Genomic DNA, 15,793 nt, shown 5'->3' with positions numbered 1-15,793 from the left:
TCTTTTTATAGGCTAGATACAATTTTTTTACCAGATATATAATTTGTGAATATTTCCTCCCATTCTATGGTTTGTCTTTTCACTTTCTTGTGGATGTTCTTTGAAGCATAAAAGTCTTTTAATACTGATGATATCCAATTACCTATTTTTTTCCTTTGGTTATTTGTGCTTTGAGGTCACATCAAAGAATTAGATGCAAAGTCAAGAAGATTGACTGCTATGTTTTCTTTAAGATTTTTACAGTTTTAGCTCTTACATGTACGTCTTTGGTCCCTTTTGAGTCCATTTCCATGTGGGGAAGGGTCCAACTCCATCATTTGCATGTGGTCCTGCTCCCTTTTAATCTTTGCCAGTCTCTTTTCTTAATCGGTCCTCAGTCCATTAACTTTGTTGTGGTTTCCTTTGTGGAACAGAAACAGATTGTAGTCCTCAAAATCAGGTTGTTCCTGGAACTCTCTTCTGATCCAAATCTCCCCAGTTCTCCATGGAGTTGGTGAGCCCATAATTGAGAATGCATCTCTCACAGTCCTCTTGAACACTGAGGGTGAAAGATAGTAGCTTTCATTGTCTTTGTATCAATCATCATTTTAACATTTAAGATGAATCCCCTTCCTCAGAGACACAAAAGACCTTCTGGAATTGCAAGCAAGCATCAAGTTGACTAAGTGTTTTCACCTTCCTTCATCTAGTGGCCAGTGCACACTGAAATGACTTGCAATGCAGGCAGCAGGAAGGATGATGATGAGAAATACAAAATCCCTAGAACCACAAAGCAGTGCGTGATCCCTGAGCAACCAAACCTTGGTCATGGGCGATGACGACCTCTTGGTGGTCCTGAGCCATGCACTTTTCCTGACTCTACTCCTTCCCTTCCACCCAGGAGCTCAGCCGATCACCACGTTGCCATCTTCACCCTTCTCAACCTGACAAAGCCATGTTAGCACTGTCCCCCCGCTGCATGGATACTAGCTGCCCCAGTGTCCTCTCCCCTCTCTGCTCTGTGCATAGCCCTAGCTACCCTGGCCAGCTTTCTCTCAGCCAAGTCCCTCCTCCTTTCTGAATCTGATGAGGGTCCCAACAATGGTTAAAAAGCCGCCAAGGTTCACAGCTCATCTTGAGTGGCTGATTCTCCCAAATGGTTCTGCCTCTGGTGTCCTATTCTACATGTGGTCGAATTCTCTGCTTTGCTGTGGGTGCCAGCCTCTATCAGTCCCTCCCCTGGTCCATCTGTCAGCTTCAGTTAAGACTCCCAGCTAAGAAACGGCCCCTTGTCCTTATCTCTGCCTCTAAAATGTGCCACCTACATTAACATTATGGCATTGCCCAGCTCGTCACAGAGAAGCCAAAGCAAATCCTTGTAGAAGGCGGCACTTGTCAGGAAACAGACCCAGGAAATGTGTACTGAGCAGCCAGCGTCCTCGCACCCAGAGTTTGTCCCTCCCTGCAGGGCGGGGTCTGTTCAACTTCAAGAATGAGTCAGAGAGATCAGCGTAAGGGCAAAAGCTGGAAGCAGAGCGAACTGGGAGCACAGCACACAGGTGCGTTCTGATGGGTGTTTGGGAGAGTTGAGAAGCGGCTGATGTGGTAGGAAGAAAATGAATGGAAGGAGGGCATGGGAGGATGGGTGGGAGAAACAGGACGCAGAGGGAGGAAAGCCAGGAAGTAAGGGCAGCCCAGCACATCACAGAAGGTGTCAGAGCGCTTGGTGGCAGGCAACAGCTGGCCAGGGTAGAGTGGGGAAGGCTCAGAGAGGAGGGTGAGTGGGGAGAGGGCTTGCTTCTTGCTCCTGCCTGGAGGTCTCAGCAGCCACCATGTCTCCCTCTTCCTTTACGGCAACATTGCCGTCATCCACCTCCCCCACCACCACTGCACATGGGGACAGAGGTTTGTCCTGGGGAAACCGAAAGTTTCTTCCACATCTCTCTCCTTCCCAGCACAGCAAAAAAAAAGCATGGGGATAAGATGTTGTGAAAAAGGAGCCCCAGCCATGAAAGGACATGGAGGTATCCTAAATGCACACTGCCAAGGAAAGAAGCCAACCTGAAAGGCTGCAGACTGTTAAGATTCCAAATACAGGACATTCTGGGAAAGGCAAAACAATGCAGACCAAAAAAAGAGCAGTGAGGGCCAGGGGTTAGGAAGGAGAGTGGGATAAAGAGGTGGAGCACAGAAGGTTTCTGGGGCAGGGGAACTACTCTGTGTGACACGCTAATGGTGGATCCATGTCATCGTATGTTTGTCCAACCCATAGAACACGCAGCACCAAGAGTGAGCCCTGAAGTAAACTGTGGACTCTGGGTGAGTGTGACCTGCAAGGTCATCAGCTGTAACAAATATGACGTTCGATAACATTTGTTACAGTGTAACAAACATCTCTGGTGTGGATATTGGTAGCGGGGAGGCTGCATGAGTAGGGGCTGTGAGTATACAGAAACTCTCAGTATCTTTCACTCAATTTTGCCATGAACCTAAAACTCTTCTTTTTTTTTTATTGTACTTTAGATGCTGGGGTACATGTGCAGATCATGCAAGATTGTTGCATAGGTTCATTCATGGCAAGGTGGTTTGCTGCCTCCACCCCCCATCACCTATACCTGATATTCCCCACATTATCCCCCCCCCCCCCCCTTCCCCCCATCCCTCCCCTACCTGACCCCAACAGACCCGGTGTGTGATGCTCCCCTCTTTGTGTCCATGTGTTCTCATTGTTCAATACCTGCCTATGAGTGAGAACATGTGGTGTTTGATTTTCTGTTCTTGTGTCAGTTTGCTGAGAATGATGGTTTCCAGGTTCATGCATGTCCCTACAAAGGACAATAACTCATCGTTTTTTATGGCTTCATAGTATTCCATGGTGTATACGTGCCACATTTCCTTTGTTCAGTCTATCATTGATGGGCATTTGGGTTGATTGCAGGTCTTTGCTATTGTAAACAGTGCTGCAATGAACATGTGTGTGCACATGTCTTTATAATACAATGATTTACAGTCCTTTGGGTATATACCCAGTAATGGGATTGCTGGGTCAAATGGAATGTCTATTTCTAGATCCTTGAGGAATTGCCACACTGTCTTCCACAATGGTTGAACTAATTTACACTCCCGCCAACAGTGTAAAAGTGTTCCTGTTTCTCCACATCCTCTCCAGCATCTGTTGTCTCCATTTTTTTTTTTTTTTTTTTTTAGACAGAGTCTCACTCTGTCACCAGGCACCAGGCTGGAGTACAGCAGTGTGATCTCGGCTCACTGCAACCTTCACGTCCCAGGTTCAAGCAATTCTCCTGCCTCAGCCTCCCAAGTAGCTGGAACTACAGGCACATACCACCATGCCCAGCTAATTTTTTTTTTTTTTTTTTTTTTTAGTAGAGACGGTGTTTCACCTTGTTGGCCTGGATGGTCTCAATCTCTTGACCTCATGATCCGCTGGCCTTGGCTTCCCAAAGTGCTGGCATTACAGGTGTGAGCCACCACACCCAGCTGTCTCCAAATATTTTAATGATCGCCATTCTAACTGGCGTGAGATGGTATCTCAATGTGGTTTTGATTTGCATTTCTCTAATGACCAGTGATGATGAGCATTTTTTCATGTTTGTTGGCTTCATATATATCTTCTTTTGAAAAGTGTCTGTTCATATCCTTTGCCCACTTTTGGATGAGTTTTTTTTTTCATGTGAATCTGTTTTAGTTCTTTGTAGATTCTGGATGTTAGCCCTTTGTCAGATGGGTAGATTGCAAAATTTTTTTCCCATTCTGTTGGTTGCCGGTTCACTCTAATGATTATTTCTTTTGCTGTACAGAAGCTCTGGAGTTTAATTAGGTCCATTTGTCTATTTTGGCTTTTGTTGCCATTGCTTTTGGTGTTTTAGTCATGAAGTCCTTGCCTATGCCTATATCCTGGATGGTTTTGCCTAGGTTTTCTTCTAGGATTTTTATGGTGTTAGGTCTTATACTTAAGTCCTTAATCTATCTGGAGTTAATTTTAGTGTAAGGTGTCAGTTTCTGCTTTCTGCACATTGCTAGCCAATTTTCCCAACACCATTTATTAAACAGGAAACCTTTCCCCCATTGTTTGTTTATGTCAGGTTTGTCAAAGGTTAGATGGTTCTAGATGTATGGTGTTGCTCCGGAGGCCTCTGTTTTGTTCCATTGGTCTATGTCTCTGTTTTGATACCAGTACCATGCTGTTTTGATTACTATTGCCTTGTAGTTTAGCTTGAAGTCTGGCAATGTGATGCAGCCAGCTCTGTCCTTTTTGCTTAGGATTGTCTTGGCTATGCGGGCTCTTTTTTGGTTCCATATGATGTTTAAAGTGGCTAAAACTTCTCTTTTAAAAGTCTATTTAAAGACTTTGGTTAGGCATAGTGGCTCATGTCTGTAATCCCTGCACTTTGGGAAGCCGAGATGGGTGGATCATGAGGTCAGGGGTTTGAGACCATCCTGGCAAACACAGTGAAACCCTGTCTCTACCAAAAATACAAAAATTAACCAGGTGTGGTGGCACATGCCTGTAGTCCCAGCTACTCAGGAGGCTGAGGCAGGATAATCACTTGAACCCAGGACATAGAGGTTGCAGTGAGCCTAGACTGCACCATTGCACTCCAGCCTAGGCAACAGAGCAAGACTCTGTCTCAAAAAAAAAAAAAAAAAAAAAAAAAAAAAAAAAAAAAAAAAAAAAAAGACTTTAATATAATTTTAAAAGACCTTTAGCAGATTTTATAAAGTCTATTAAGAAGTCTATTAAAAGTGTATTTGTTTAAAGTTTATTTTTTTTTAAGTCTATTGTAATCCCAGCACTTTGGGAGATCAAGGTGGGAGGATCACTTGAGCCCAAGAGTTCAAGAGCAGCCTAGGCAACCCAGTGAGACCCTGACTCTATGTATATATTTTTAAGTCTAATAAGAAGTCTATTTTGGGCCAGGTCCAGTGGCTCATGCCTGTAATCCCAACACTTTGGGAGGCTGAGGCAGGTGGATCACTTGAGGTCAGGAGTTCAAGACCAGCCTGACCAACATGGTGAAACCCCATCTCTACTAAAAACACAAAATTAGTCAGGCATGGTGGCACATACCTGTAATCCCAGCTACTCAGGAGACTGAGGCAGGAGAATTACTTGAACCCGGGAGGTGGAAGTTGCGGTCATCCAATGTTGCACCACTGCACTCCAGTCTAGGCTACAAAGCAAGACTCTACCTCAGGGGGAAAAAAAGAAGCCTATTTAAAGAAAAAAAAAGAGGCCTGGCCAATGTTTAATAGTAGAACACAATCAGTCGCCTATATCCCTCCTACTGGCATGGGTTCCGCCTGCAGCCGCTCCCTCACCTGCTCTATTCAGATGAGCAGGGCCTCCGAGAGCCCAAGATCATGTGGGTTCCAGGGTCTTCTGCCAGCACCAGAGGGCAAGACAGGCCAACCAGAGGGACGTCCCCATGAGAGGCTGTGAACGAGGAGCAAAATGAGGGCAACGTGAGAGCCTTCGGGGAGGGGAGCCTGGGAAACGGGGAGAAGGACATCTCAGATCAGCCTTGACCATGGCTTCCAGGGCCAGAAAGCCCTTGGGTGACAGAACAGGCTCAGCCAACACCTTTCATTTATCTACAAATCAAGAAATGGCCATCGTGTACAAATTAAATACAAAGTGCTAAGAGGGCTCATGGAGAAGTGAGTATGTTAGTTGGGGCCAAAACCAGAGCCCTCCTCAGCAGTGCAGGGTTTCAGCTGATCTGAAATGGTGGGGAAGGCTGTGCCACCAGCCTAGAGTTGGGTGGGGAGGGACACCTTGCTGTTGAGCTTCCCTGGAGGAAAAAAGCCACAAGGAAAACAGGGCCTCTAGTTATCACGTGGGTTGTGTTCCCAACAATTGTGCTTCAGAAATGTGATATGTAAATGCATTTTCCAAAAATACAAGCAAGAAATGAAAAGTGTTCATGATGGTCAGGTTTCCCTGGTGGGTCACTCCACGATACACCCCAAGTAGAGCTGCTGCACCTCAGTTACATTTCGCAGGACCGCTGAGTATCCAGGTGAAATCCTCGGTCCCTCCTTGCAGGCGCCTGGGCCTCCCGGGAGAAGGCTGGGCCAGGCAGAGGTCTGAGACCAGGAGTGGATTAAACTCTCTACTACCTGTCTGTCTGCATAGGAGAACGCATTTTCTCCAGGGTTACCCCCAGGGCTTCTGATTTAGGGAGCAAAAGGCAATTACCTATGAAAACAAGGATCTCTGAGTCCAACACACTCATGCGTCCACCTTATAAGTCAAGTGTCTGCGCCTCAGGCGTGGCTTGCAGGAAGTGAGAAGCGCAGCTGAGGTAGGGAGGAATCCTGAAGCAGGCTCCCAGGTCAACCCAGAGCCTTGAGGAAGGGGGTGCAAGGCAACGAAGGCAGCGCTTCTGTAGGGAAATTTCATGGTGATGGCAGCCATCCAGGCAGGGCCTGTGGTATCCAGGAGGACAAGTTAGGGTCTGGAGAAACTGAGGCTGGGAGACTGCTCCGGCCAGCATCTGCAGGGCAAGCATCTCCCAGAGGCTCCACACACAGCACATAGGAAGACAGGCCACCAGAGGAAGCTGTGCACTGCCTTCAGCTCTCCCAGCCCCGCAGGAGGCTCACAGCTACAAGCACAGGATTTTACGGCTGCTTGGGGGATGGGGTTATGAGGTGAAGCCCCTGACCATACCCTCCCTGAGAAAGGAAAAGCATTTCCCTAAGATGACCCTCTCCTTGAGGGGCCCTCCTAGTAGCATTGGGTGGTCAAGAGAGGTGAAGGGGGCACAAAGAAGGCTGGGCAGGACTGGGCAGCTCTACCTCACCCCAAAGCCGTAAGTCTGCAGCCTAGTCACACCTGAATAACTCTAGAATTTTGAATGTGCTGTGGATCTTTATGTGCTGGTGTCCATAGGCTGTATGTAATTTAACAAGAAGAGCAGCTGACATTTCTCATACATTTCCTATAAGGCAGGCATTGTCACAAACGCTTTACATTTACTGTCTAATTGATTTATCTCCGCAACCCTAGAAGCTAAGCATCGTTGTCACTTTCATTTTATAACTAAGAAAATGAAGGCCCAGAGAGTTTAAGCATCATGCCCGAGGCAACACAGCAAGTCCTAGTGGCATGAGTTACTGGGACTGGACTTGGGCAGCCTGACTCCAGAGCCCACCTTTGAATCTCTACACTGCATTTCAAAATCTGTCTACCTAAAAGGTATTTTGTTGTGTCAGAAATGTAGTTTTGCTGTTAATACAGGTAGGTGTCTGCTTCTCTAGGGCACAAGAGGCACCTGGGGGTGTGTGCAGGGGCCAGCCTGGCGTCTGTGACCCACGGCGCCCATGGCTAAGAGCGTCCCCCCGAGTAACGAAGGCAGAACTGGAGGACACTTACAGAGGAGTGAGGAGAGGGCAGAAGCAGATGGATGGAAGCACAGATCACAGCCCGACAGCACTGGGGACTGTGTGGGGCCCTGGCTTCCCCACAGACAGCCTCTAGCTTAGGGCAGAGCAAGGGGAGGAAGTTCAGTGCATAGGAAAACTCCGAGGCGGAGGGACCTCAAACTCCAGGGCCCTAACTAAGATAAGCCCATTTCTGCCCATAAGACAACTAAGTTCATCTCCTCTACTGCATTCCAGAGTGATGGCGCGAGAGATGCTGGCCCTGGGCTGGACTGTGGCTGCCATCTTGATGCTGCAGATGGCCATGGTGGAGCCCTCCCCAGGGACCCTGCATAGGAAGGCAGGGGTGTTTGCAGACCTGAGCCTCCAAGAGCTGAAAGCAGTGCACAGCTTCCTCTGGTCCAAGAAGGAGCTGAAACTGCAGTCCTCCAGTGCACCCACCATGGCCAAGAACACCGTGTTTCTCATTGAGATGCTGCTGCCCAAGAAGAACCACGTGCTGAGGTTTCTGGATAAAGGTGAAAGGCGTCCTGTGCGGGAAGCCCGTGCCATCATCTTCTTTGGTGACCAGGAACATCCCAATATCACCGAGTTTGCTGTGGGGCCGCTGCCAGGGCCCCACTACATGCGAGCACTGTCCCTCCGGCCTAGGCATCAGCCCTCCTGGGCATCGAGGCCCGTTTCCACATCAGAGTATGCCCTCCTCTACCACACCCTGCAGGAAGCCACCAAGCCCCTGCATCAGTTCTTCCTCAATACCACAGGCTTCTCATTCCAAGACTGCCAGGACAGATGCCTGGCCTTCACCGACGTGGCCCCCCGGGGCGTGGCTTCTGGCCAGCGCCGCAGTTGGATTATCATACAGCGCAATGTAGAAGGCTATTTTCTGCACCCCACTGGGCTGGAGCTCCTTGTGGATCACGGGAGCATAGATCCCCAGCGCTGGGCCGTGGAGCAGGTGTGGTACAACGGGAAGTTCTATGGGAGCCCAGAGGAACTGGCTCAGAAGTACGCAGCTGGAGAGGTGGAGGCAGTGGTCCTGGAGGGCCCACTGCCCAAGGGCCAGGGGCATGAGAGCACGGAGGAGCCACCCCTCTTCTCCTCCCACAAGCTCCGCGGGGACTTCCCCAGCCCCATCAGTGTGAGCGGCCCTCGCCTGGTCCAGCCCCACGGCCCTCGCTTCAGGCTGGATGGCAACACCGTGCTGTACGGGGGCTGGAGCTTCGCCTTCCGGCTGCGCACCTCCTCGGGGTTGCAGGTCCTGAACGTGCACTTCGGCGGAGAGCGCATTGCCTATGAGGTCAGCGTGCAGGAGGCCGCGGCGCTGTACGGAGGACACACACCTGCAGGTATGCAGACCAAGTACCTCGATGTGGGCTGGGGCCTGGGCAGCGTCACTCACGAGCTAGCCCCTGGCATCGACTGCCCGGAGACCGCCACCTTCCTGGATGCTTTCCACTACTGTGATGGCGATGGCCCAGTCCATTATCCCCGAGCCCTCTGCCTCTTCGAAATGCCCACAGGGGTGCCCATTCGGCGGCACTTTGATTCCAACTTTAACGGTGGCTTCAACTTCTATGCCGGGCTGAAGGGCCAGGTGCTGGTGCTGCGGACAACGTCAACTGTCTACAATTATGATTACATTTGGGACTTCATCTTCTACCCCAACGGGGTGATGGAGGCCAAGATACATGCCACTGGCTACATCCACGCCACCTTCTACACCCCGGAGGGGGTGCGCCACGGCACTCGCCTGCACACGCACCTGTTTGGGAACATACACACTCACTTGGTGCACTACCGCGTCGACCTGGATGTGGCAGGTAGGACTCAAAGTGAGGCTCTCCCATTCAAACATCGCATCCCACCAATAGCTAAACTTCCAGAAGACGGCACTGTAACTCCCTGGGAGTGTAAAATCAGGAGCGTTTGCCAAGGCTGCTTCTGTAAAACCTAAAGCTAGAAATCTGTGTGTCCCTGAAAAACGGTGAAAGTGAACAGTGCTGAGGGTTCCCTGGATGCAACAGTGTGGACCCTGGCCTGGCCCTGGGGCTGTGCATGGGGCAAGGGAGGGGACAGTGCCTAGGAGGGTAAGAAGCATCATTGTCTAGTGCTTTGAGATGGAGCGTGTGTCATCTGGAAATAATCAGGGTGCCTCCTGGATGCTGTCATGGTAAAAGAATGGCATGAGTAGAATGACTGATGCCACCAGGACCAGAGGGGTGGCTCCTGCTTGTCAGTCCCAGTCACCTCTCTGGGCAGAGCCTCTCGTGCCTGGAGAAAGATGGGTGCCCCTTCTCTGGAATTGCAGCCACAGCAAATGGGCATGAGCAGAGCTCTTGAGAGGAACTTCCCAGGGTGGTAATGGAATCACCACAGCTGCCTAGGGCATCCCCCAGCATCCTGATTATTCCAGAGAGTTGGCTGTTGGCTGTGGTGGAGGATAGAGATCCTGGGGCAGAATGAGGAGGTTTTGGTTCTGGCAGCTCAATTCTCGTTCTCCTTCTCCCTGCATACCTCCAGGCACCAAGAACAGCTTCCAGACGCTGCAGATGAAGCTAGAAAATATTACCAACCCCTGGAGCCCGAGCCACCGCGTGGTCCAGCCGACCCTGGAGCAGACGAAGTACTCCCGGGAGCGCCAGGCAGCCTTCCGCTTCAGGAGGACGCTGCCTGGGTACCTGCTCTTTACCAGCCCCACAGAGAACCCCTGGGGCCACCAGCGCAGCTACCGCCTGCAGATCCACTCCATGGCTGACCAGGTGCTGCCCCCAGGCTGGCAGGAGGAGCAGGCCGTCACCTGGGCAAGGTGAGGAAGACCCAGGGGGCCTGGGGGAGGGTCAGGGGCTCCCCCCAGTGTGTGTGTCTGTGTCTGTGTTTGTGCCCATGGGTTCTGAGTCTATGTGGTTTTGTATCTGGGCACACACGTGTGTTGTGTGTATATGTATGTATGTGTATATCTTTGTGTACAAGTGACCCGGAACAATGTGGGGATTAGGGGTGCCAGCCCCCCAATGTGGTAAAAAATCCAAGCATAACTATGACTTCCCCATGACCTAACTACTAAGAGCCTACTGTTGACCGGAAGCCTTACCAGTAACATAAACATGCAGTGAACACATATTTTGTATGTTCTATGTGTTAGATACCGTGTTCTTACAATAAAGTTAGCTACATAAAAGAAAATGTTATCAAGAAAATCTCAAGGAAAAGAAAATATATCTAAAGGTCTCCATCTTCATCACCTTCACTTTGAGTGGGCTGAGGAGGAGGAGGGGCTGGTCTTGCTGTCTTTCCATGGCAGAGGCAGAAGAAACTCCAAATGAAAGTGGACCTGTGGGCCACGCTTGGTGACTCATGCCTGTAATCCCAGAACTTTGGGAGGCCGAGGCGGGTGTATCACCTGAGGTCAGGAGTTCGAGACTAGCCTGACCAACACAGAGAAACTAAAAATACAAAAATTAGCAGGGTGTGGTGGTGTGCACCTGTAACCCCAGCTACTCAGGGGGCTGAGGCAGGAGAATTGCTCGAACCCAGGAGATGGAGGCCTCAGTGAGCCAAGATTACATCACTGCACTCCAGCCTAGGCAACAAGAGCACAACTACATCTCAAAAAAAAAAAAAAAAAAAAAAAAAAGTAGACCTGTGCTGTTCACACCTGTGTTGTGCAAGGGTCGTCTGTCCTTCAGGACCTGTGTCTCTGTGCATTTGGCGGGGCAGGGAGAACTCCTGCAGACCACCTGAACCTTGGTTGACAGCAGCCAGTCCTGCTGTCTCCCTGGAGATAATCTCTCATCTTGGAGAAGGCAGTCACCTTCCTCTATTTTGAACCTGAAGCTGTTCTCTGGGTGGGGCTGGGGACCCAGCCCAGGGCCCTGAGCCAGGCTGCTTCGCCTCTGCCTGGCAGGTACCCCCTGGCAGTGACCAGGTACCGGGAGTCGGAGCTGTGCAGCAGCAGCATCTACAACCAGAATGACCCCTGGGACCCACCCGTGGTCTTTGAGGAGTTTCTTCACAACAATGAGAACATTGAAAACCAGGTACTGCCCTGTCCCCAGCCCTGCCCAGCGCCGGCCTTGCCTCCTTCCAGGTCAGCCCAGGACCATTCGCATCACCATCAGGGAGTCCCAACCACCCTCTGCCCAGATCTGTCCCCAGTCACAGCAGCTGTGCCTTGCTGTGTGGATGGCAAGTTCAGAGGTCACAGCAGAGTTGCCCATCTCTTTAAAAAGGGGCTGGAGAGGAATTCAGCAAGTTTCCAGGCAGAACTGAAAATGACCAAAGGCCTGAATGGCCTCCAGTGGTCGGTACTCAGCCCTGCCCACTGAAGCCCACCCTGTCTCCTGCAGGACCTGGTGGCCTGGGTGACAGTGGGCTTCCTGCACATCCCTCACTCCGAGGACATTCCCAACACAGCCACACCTGGGAACTCCGTGGGCTTCCTGCTCCGGCCCTTCAACTTCTTCCCTGAGGACCCCTCCCTGGCTTCCAGAGACACTGTGATCGTGTGGCCTCATGACAACACCCCCAACTATGTCCAGCGCTGGATCCCTGAGGACAGGGACTGCTCGGTGACTCCCCCTTTTAGCTACAACGGGACCTACAGACCCGTGTGACCAGCCCCTGCCCCCAGTTCCTCCCAAGAAGCCCAGGAACCTCATGGGGTGGACAATAAACCCTCTGAGGCCCGCTCCACGTGCTGCTTCTTGCGGGGATGCACAGGGGCCGTGTGTGTAGGACACACACACACAAGGACGTGCACACACGCGACAGGCACTTTGTTCCCACTGGTCTAGTGCAGCCCAGAAAAGCCACCACTACTAACAAAAAGGAAGCTCGAGGAAATCCTAGATGTACCTATCAAGTTGGTTTTTTTAAAATCTGAGACTGGCCAGGCACAGTGGCTCACACTTGTAATCCCAGCACTTCGGGAGGCTGAGGTGGGAGGACGGGAGAATGGCTTGGGCCCAGGAGTTCAAGACCAGCCCTGAGCAACATGGTGAAGCCCCAACTCTCCTAAAAAACACAAAAGATTAGCCAGGCAAGGTTGCATATGCCTGTAGTCCCGGGGCAGAGGAGGTTAGGTGGAAAGATTTCTGAGCCCGGGAGCCGAGATCATGCCACCGCACTCCAGCCTGGGCAACACAGACACAGTGAGAGCCTCAAAAACAAAATCTGAGACTGGCAACCTTGTCTTGTGGAGGTTTCAAGGGAATTTCCCAATGTCAGTGGCGGGCACAACCATGGAGAAGACGCTACCGGGAAACCTAGCAAGATCACTGTGCCTTTACCCATTGGCACACTGGTCCAACTTCATGGGGTTTATCCCCAAGACCCACCTATAAACACAGAAAAGACACATGTACAAAGTGACTCATTGCAGCATTGTTTGTAACAGCAAAAGTCTGGAAACAACCAACTTCTCATGTGTAGAAAAGCCCAGTTGAATAAACTGTAGCACAGCCACACAGTGCAATTCTAGGTGATTATAAAAAGAAACACACGAATGAGGACACTCTGTGCGCTGACAGGGCAAAATTTCAGGCCATAGCAAGTAAGGAAAGAGAAGAGGCATAGAATGGCCTAGACAGCAAGCCAACTTTGTGTGAGAAAGGAGAGGGGTTGCCCTAGACATGGTCTCCACGTAGATGACAGGGAAGCATGGTGGATGAGAACAAGGATGGGAGCAGGCTTTCTCCACGGAAACCTTTCCATTGAGTTGTTAGGGGCTTTGTTGCTGTTTCGTTTGCTTGCTTTTGGGGACAGAGGGGGAATGATGGAGAGGGCTGGGTCACGGACTGGCCAGGTAGAAAGATAGAGGCTGGGGAGAAAGCAGAGCAGCCTGGCCAGATGCTGCAGGGACAGGGCAGGGAGGGTCTCCCCACTCCCTCTGGAGTTGAGGGAGCCCCAAGTCTCCTGGCCACGGTACATGGCCCGGGAAAGCACTAACTGCAGGAACCCGGGTGCCACAGTGTCTCGCCCCAGTGCGATGTTATTTTTCATTTTTGAATCATGAGAATGAATTACCTCTTGAAAAAACTGAAATCTAAATTTTACAAGAGGAAGGAAGGGAGGAAGGAAGGGAGGGAGGGAGGGAGGAAGGGAGGGAGGGAGGGAGGGAAAGACAGAAAAATGAAACTCTAATTGCTAATGTGTGGTACTATAGTAGCTGGCCAGAATGAATGGCATAGACAGTGTCCCCTACCCAGGCAATGATGTCCACATCCTGATCCCTGGGACCTGTGAATCTGTTATCTTACATGCAAAAGAAAGGAATTCTGTGGGCATGATTAAGGTGAGGATCTTGAGATGGGAAATTATCTTGGATCATCCAGGTGGGCTTGAGTAATCACAAGACCCTTGTGAGAGGGAGGCAGGAGAGAAGAGAGGGGAGAAGAGACCACACGGCCGGCTCTGAAGATACAGAAGGGGCCACAAGCACAGGAATGTAAGTGGCCTCTAGAAACTGGGAAAGACAAGGAAACAGATTTTCCCCTAAAGCCTCCATTAGGAACAAGGCCCTGAGACCTAAGATGGTAAAAGAATAAATTGGTGTTATTTGAGGCCACTAAGTTTATACTGTGGTACTGTGGTATAGCAACCACAGAGCTAACACAATGCATGTGAAGTTTTCTATCACAGGGTACCATTGACAGAGGAAAGCAGAAAGCAGACAAGTGAACAGATGGGGGAATCTCACACTGTCCCTCCCAGCCCTGCTCAGAGCTCAGTCACTCACATGCAGCCCTAGAACCAGGATCCAGTGATGGAGAGGCAAGAACAGGGTGAGTCAGGTCACATGGGGCAGGGTCCTGGATCTCCAACTGGAAAATTCAATAGAACAGATTCCAGCCTTTCTCTCCCTCCAAGAAGACAGAAAGGAAGGGTGTGTGCAGTTTTGTTCAACATTTCAAGGGGGTGGAGGACACTGGAGGCCCAGGGTCTCCTTTATACACTGAGTTGCGGGTGTGTGACTGTCGCCACCCACAATACCAAGGGCAGCTGGAAGACAAAGGGCATGGCTGACCCAGCTGGGTGTCTTTTCATAGTTGTCTGCTGGTGTCATGCATTCAGCAGGCACTCGGCGGTCCTTGTTGAGTTACCAGTGGCTGAGAGCCTTGGAAATACAAGCCTCAAATCACATTCTCACCTCCCTGCCCTGTTGAGTTTTTGCCCCAAATAATTATTTTGGCCATTCCTGTGGCCACCGCAGTGCTATCTCTTAACACCACCCACGCCTAACAAGATTGCAAAAGAACCTGACCTCAGCGCTGAGAAAGCAGCCCCAAGAATCCCAGGGCCCGCTTCCCTTCATCACAGTCGCCCGTCCCTAATGGTCCTCACAGGTACTACCTTCCCCCTCCTCCCCTGAGGCCCCGGCTTCTACTTTTCAGCATGTCTCACTGCTCCTCCTTCCCTTAAGCAGAATGTGACTGGCCTGGAACACAAAGATGAGGAAGACGAAGTCCCTGACCTCAAGATGTCCACAGTCACAGGGGCAACAGCCCAGAGGAACAGACAGGGAGGGACAGACAGGCTGGCCTGAGGGCTGCTCTACTGAGGCAGTGATGTTCTCGAATGGCCATCCTGTTTCTAAACAAAAACTGGAAGTACTCAGGAGGCTGAGGTGGGAGGACTGCTTGAGCCTAGGAGTTCAAGCCCATAGCCTGGTCAACATAGCAAGACTCCACCTCTAAAAAACCAACAAAACTGGAAGCCTGGTCTGATCCTTGGGCAGGCGGAGCTTGGCCTCTGTGGACTCATTCAATGATTGTCCATGTGCATCTCTGGCATTCCCAAGCACACTGCCTGGGCAGTGAGTTCTCCCTGAGCACCATGTACACTCAGGAGAGAGGGGTACTCTCCCTGTTGTCTGGCCCTCCTCAAGAGGGAGAACTGAAAGCAGCAGGTGTTCCCCACCCAAGTCCCCAACCATGACCCAAGCATGGGAGGCCCCAGAAGACAGGTGGCTCAGGAATTCCCATGATCAGAATGGCTCATCCTCTGAAAACTTCGATGATGCCCCAAGAATCTCTGAGTGGAGATAGATGGCATGGCCCACCCAGCTGGCCAACGGACCTTCCCTGAGAGTGGATTCCCAGCACTCGTAGGGGGTAAATAGGACAAGGTCTCTGTTAGCTGGTAGAGCCCAGTAACAGTGATGTCAACCAAGAAATCCTAGGGCTTGGAGTTGTTTCATCGAGACTGCTGGTGGCCTCTGCCTAAACCTACAGGTGGCCCAGTGGACCAAGCCCTCCATGACTGCCCCTCCACCTTTGGGAACCCTTAAACCTTTCCTGTTGATTAAGTTCCCTGCAGAACTAGCCCCATGTCCCTTCAATGTAGGAGCAGACCTCAGCTAACATCCAACCCAGAGCTCACAAGAGGCAGACTCCTGCACGTCAGG

The 15,793-nt window shown here is 50.8% G+C and overlaps 1 protein-coding gene across 1 annotated transcript; it reads left to right on the top strand.

The window, feature by feature from the left end:
• Nucleotides 1-1,431: 1,431 nt before the first annotated feature.
• Nucleotides 1,432-12,077, top strand: AOC1 (amine oxidase copper containing 1). The gene is made up of 5 exons (XM_032245021.1): nucleotides 1,432-1,538; nucleotides 7,624-9,209; nucleotides 9,910-10,195; nucleotides 11,294-11,426; nucleotides 11,736-12,077. Exons 2-5 carry the CDS (start codon nucleotides 7,628-7,630, stop codon nucleotides 12,000-12,002), a joined length of 2,268 nt encoding a protein of 755 aa, XP_032100912.1. The 5' UTR covers nucleotides 1,432-1,538; nucleotides 7,624-7,627; the 3' UTR covers nucleotides 12,003-12,077.
• Nucleotides 12,078-15,793: the final 3,716 nt, after the last annotated feature.

Source organism: Sapajus apella, unplaced genomic scaffold (assembly GCF_009761245.1).
Source record: "Sapajus apella isolate SASKATOON/1434 unplaced genomic scaffold, GSC_monkey_1.0 scaffold56, whole genome shotgun sequence".
In the NCBI taxonomy this organism is placed as follows: Eukaryota; Metazoa; Chordata; class Mammalia; order Primates; family Cebidae; genus Sapajus; species Sapajus apella.
This window is presented reverse-complemented; position numbering and strand designations above follow the sequence as displayed.

Bases quoted from the DNA above. Each gene is read 5' to 3' on its own strand.
- AOC1 (XM_032245021.1), top strand. From the start codon at position 7,628: ATGGCGCGAGAGATGCTGGCCCTGGGCTGGACTGTGGCTGCCATCTTG. The intron at 9,210-9,909 runs GTAGGACTCAAA...GCATACCTCCAG, and splicing joins CGTCGACCTGGATGTGGCAG to GCACCAAGAACAGCTTCCAG. The intron at 11,427-11,735 runs GTACTGCCCTGT...TGTCTCCTGCAG, and splicing joins ATGAGAACATTGAAAACCAG to GACCTGGTGGCCTGGGTGAC.